The following is a 2946-nucleotide window of genomic DNA, read 5'->3' as shown; positions in this document are numbered from 1 at the left end:
TTATAAGTCCAAAGAAGCATATTTTCAATCAAAGCACATAATTAGGAAGGCAAATGTAAAACCATGCAAATAGTATGAATAAGTGGTTAAAGAGTTGATAAAAACTACTCAATTGAGTACAAGATAAACCATAAAATAGTGGTTTATCACAAGGAAAAACACTGACTGACGCGAACGCGTGAACGACGCGTACACGTGACCTGCGCGATCTGCAAAAATAACAGAATACGCTGGGGGCAATTTTGGGCCGCTTTTCGACCCAGTTTTCGGCCCAGAAACACAGAATAAACCTAGAGAACATGCAGAAACTCAACACGCATCCATACACATTCAGATTCATCACATTAGGATTACTCCTAGTTTTAGATATGAATTTAGAGTTGTGTTACATTGATAGTTTATTGCTTTTGCTTGGATTTTTGGATGCTGAAAGTCATTACCTCCGTTGAAGACATTGCTTTAGTTTGTTTCTTTATTCCCAAATTGGTGAGACAGATCTTAGCCGGTTAAGAGCTATACATACAACGCTGTTTTCTTAATTAAAATCTCTTAATTGGTTAACTTTTGCCACGCATCAGTAAGCCACCATGTTCCAGTGTTTCATCAACACTCAACCCAAACCCTTCAGTGACACATCACAATACACTTCAAACGGCTCATGCGGTTTCGGCAAAATCAAAATAGGCACTGAAGTTAACTTTTGTTTCAAAGTCTGAAAACTTTCTTTACACTCCGACGTCCACACAAACGACACCTCTTTCCTTGTCAACTTAGTCATCGGTAGTGCAATCCGGGAAAATCCCTCAATGAATCTTTGTTAGTATCTGGCTAGACCCAAAAAACTTCTAACCTCCGTCACCGTAGTCAGTCTCTGCCATTCCATCACTGCCTCCACTTTTGAAGGATCCACCGCAATTCCATCCTTACTCACCACGTGACCTAAGAACTTCACTTCTTCTTTCCAATACTCACATTTTGACAACTTGGCATACAACTTTCACTCCTTCAGAATTTGCAGCACAATTCTTAAGTGCTCTTCGTGTTCTTCTGCCGTCTTAGAATAAATTAAGATATAGTCTATGAAAACCACCACGAATTTATCCATGGGACGAAATACTCTGTTCATGTAATCCATGAACACAGCAGGTGCATTCGTCAGCCCAAAGGACATCACAGCGACCTCGTAGTGTCCATAGCGCGTAGTAAACACAGTTTTTGGAATGTCATCCTCCTTCAGCTTTATCTGATGATAACCGGATCTTAAGTCAATCTTAGATAACACTCCAGCTCCTTTCAGTTGATCCATTAAGTCATCTATCCTTGGAAGCGGGTACTTGTTCTTCACAGTCACTTTGTTTAACTGCCGGTAATCCACGCAGAGTCGCATTCCACCGTCCTTCTTCTTCACCAATAAAATTGGCGCTCCCCACGAAGATACACTTGGTCGAATGAACCTCTTGTTCAGAAGATCTTCCAACTGAGCCTTTAGTTCAGCCAGCTCTATCGGAGCCATTCGATACGGTGCAATCGACACTGGTTCGGCTCCCTGCACCAAGTCAATCGCAAATTCTATTTCCCTTTGAGGTGGGAACTCAAGAATATCTTCCGGGAATACTTCTGGAAAGTCTCTAACCACCGAAATCCGATCTAAGTTCTCTGCATCACCCAAAGCATTAGCAGCCAACAATATATAACCCTGACACTCTTCCCCACTACATATCACCATTGTAGAGTTCAGGTAATAACCTTTAGCTACCACTGCTTCATTTTCTCCTTCCGGCATAAACCGAATAGATCGCTCAAAGCAATCCAACAAAACTCGATTCTTGGACATCCAGTCAAACCCCAAAATCATTTCCAACCAAACCATTGGTAAACAAATTAAGTCATAGATAAATTCTCTATTCTCAAGCTTGAAACCTACTTGCCTACAACCTGACCTGGTCATAACTGTCTGATACAGGGTATGCACATGTAAATCAAATGCTAACTCTGACACCTTCAATCCTAGTTCCTCAACCTTATCAAATGAAATAAAAGAATGCGACGCTCCATTATCATATAATACAACCAATGTTTTATCACCAATTAAGCATATACCTCTCATCAGAGGATCCGCCTTCGCCGCATCTTGGGCGTACATAGCAAACACCTGACCTTGTTGGTTCTGGCCCGCATTTTGAGTCTTCCTCCCACAAGTGCAATCTCTCGCAATGTGACCAGGAAATCCGCAGTTGAAGCAACCACCTATACCAATCTTGCAAGAGTTATTCGGATGAAAGCGCCCACAACGATCACAAGTTAAGTCCGGCAAAGCCTTACTCTGATTACCTCTCCCTCTCGCCTGGTGGTACTGATCAAAAGTGGGCCTCCTAACATTGCCTTGACCTTGAGCCACATGTCCCCCTCTCTTGAAGCTTTGGGCTCTTGGTTGAAAGTACGTGTCACGTCCACGGTTAGTGTTTCTTCCTCTAGGATCTCTTGATGTTGCCACTTTCTTCGCACACTCCTCAACAACTCTCGCTTTATTCACCAGTTTTGAAAAGATTTGAATCTCAAGAGGAGCCACAGTAGTCATAATAGCATCCTTCAGCCTCCTTGGTACTTAATACACTTCCAGCTCTCATAGGTCTCTGATGCGGGCAGAAATTGGCGAATTAAAAATTGTTAAAATATATACGTTGCAAGTATAGTTCTTAACTCACCAGAAATCTGCCTGTCAATTTAAAAAGGTGTCACAGAAAATTGAAATTTAAAATACTGGGAGTATGAATCCCAGGTCGTCTCCCAACGAGTTGCAGAAAAGTGTGCTATTTTATTAATCAGAGGTTTTCGAAAAGGTTTGAGTTGAGTAAGCAGGAAATTAAATTGATGAATTTGAATAATGCAAGTAAAGCCTTGACTGGGAGTTAATTAGTTGGAATCCCTATTATTGTTGGAATACTC

The 2946-nt window shown here is 41.4% G+C and overlaps 1 protein-coding gene across 1 annotated transcript; it reads right to left on the bottom strand.

Annotated features, from left to right (window-relative positions):
* On the bottom strand, nt 998-2578 carry LOC107620357. The gene is made up of 2 exons (XM_016322530.1): nt 1352-2578; nt 998-1243 (listed from the first exon to the last, which is right to left on the bottom strand). Exons 1-2 carry the CDS (start codon nt 2576-2578, stop codon nt 998-1000), a joined length of 1473 nt encoding a protein of 490 aa, XP_016178016.1.

This window comes from Arachis ipaensis, chromosome B10 (genome assembly GCF_000816755.2).
Source record: "Arachis ipaensis cultivar K30076 chromosome B10, Araip1.1, whole genome shotgun sequence".
NCBI classification, from domain to species: domain Eukaryota; kingdom Viridiplantae; phylum Streptophyta; class Magnoliopsida; order Fabales; family Fabaceae; genus Arachis; species Arachis ipaensis.
The sequence above is the reverse complement of the archived record's forward strand: the minus strand, read 5'-3'. Positions and strand labels throughout refer to the sequence as shown.

Bases quoted from the DNA above. Each gene is read 5' to 3' on its own strand.
- LOC107620357 (XM_016322530.1), bottom strand. From the start codon at position 2,578: ATGACTACTGTGGCTCCTCTTGAGATTCAAATCTTTTCAAAACTGGTG. The intron at 1,244-1,351 runs GTGACTGTGAAG...GGTTATCATCAG, and splicing joins ATTACCGGCAGTTAAACAAA to ATAAAGCTGAAGGAGGATGA.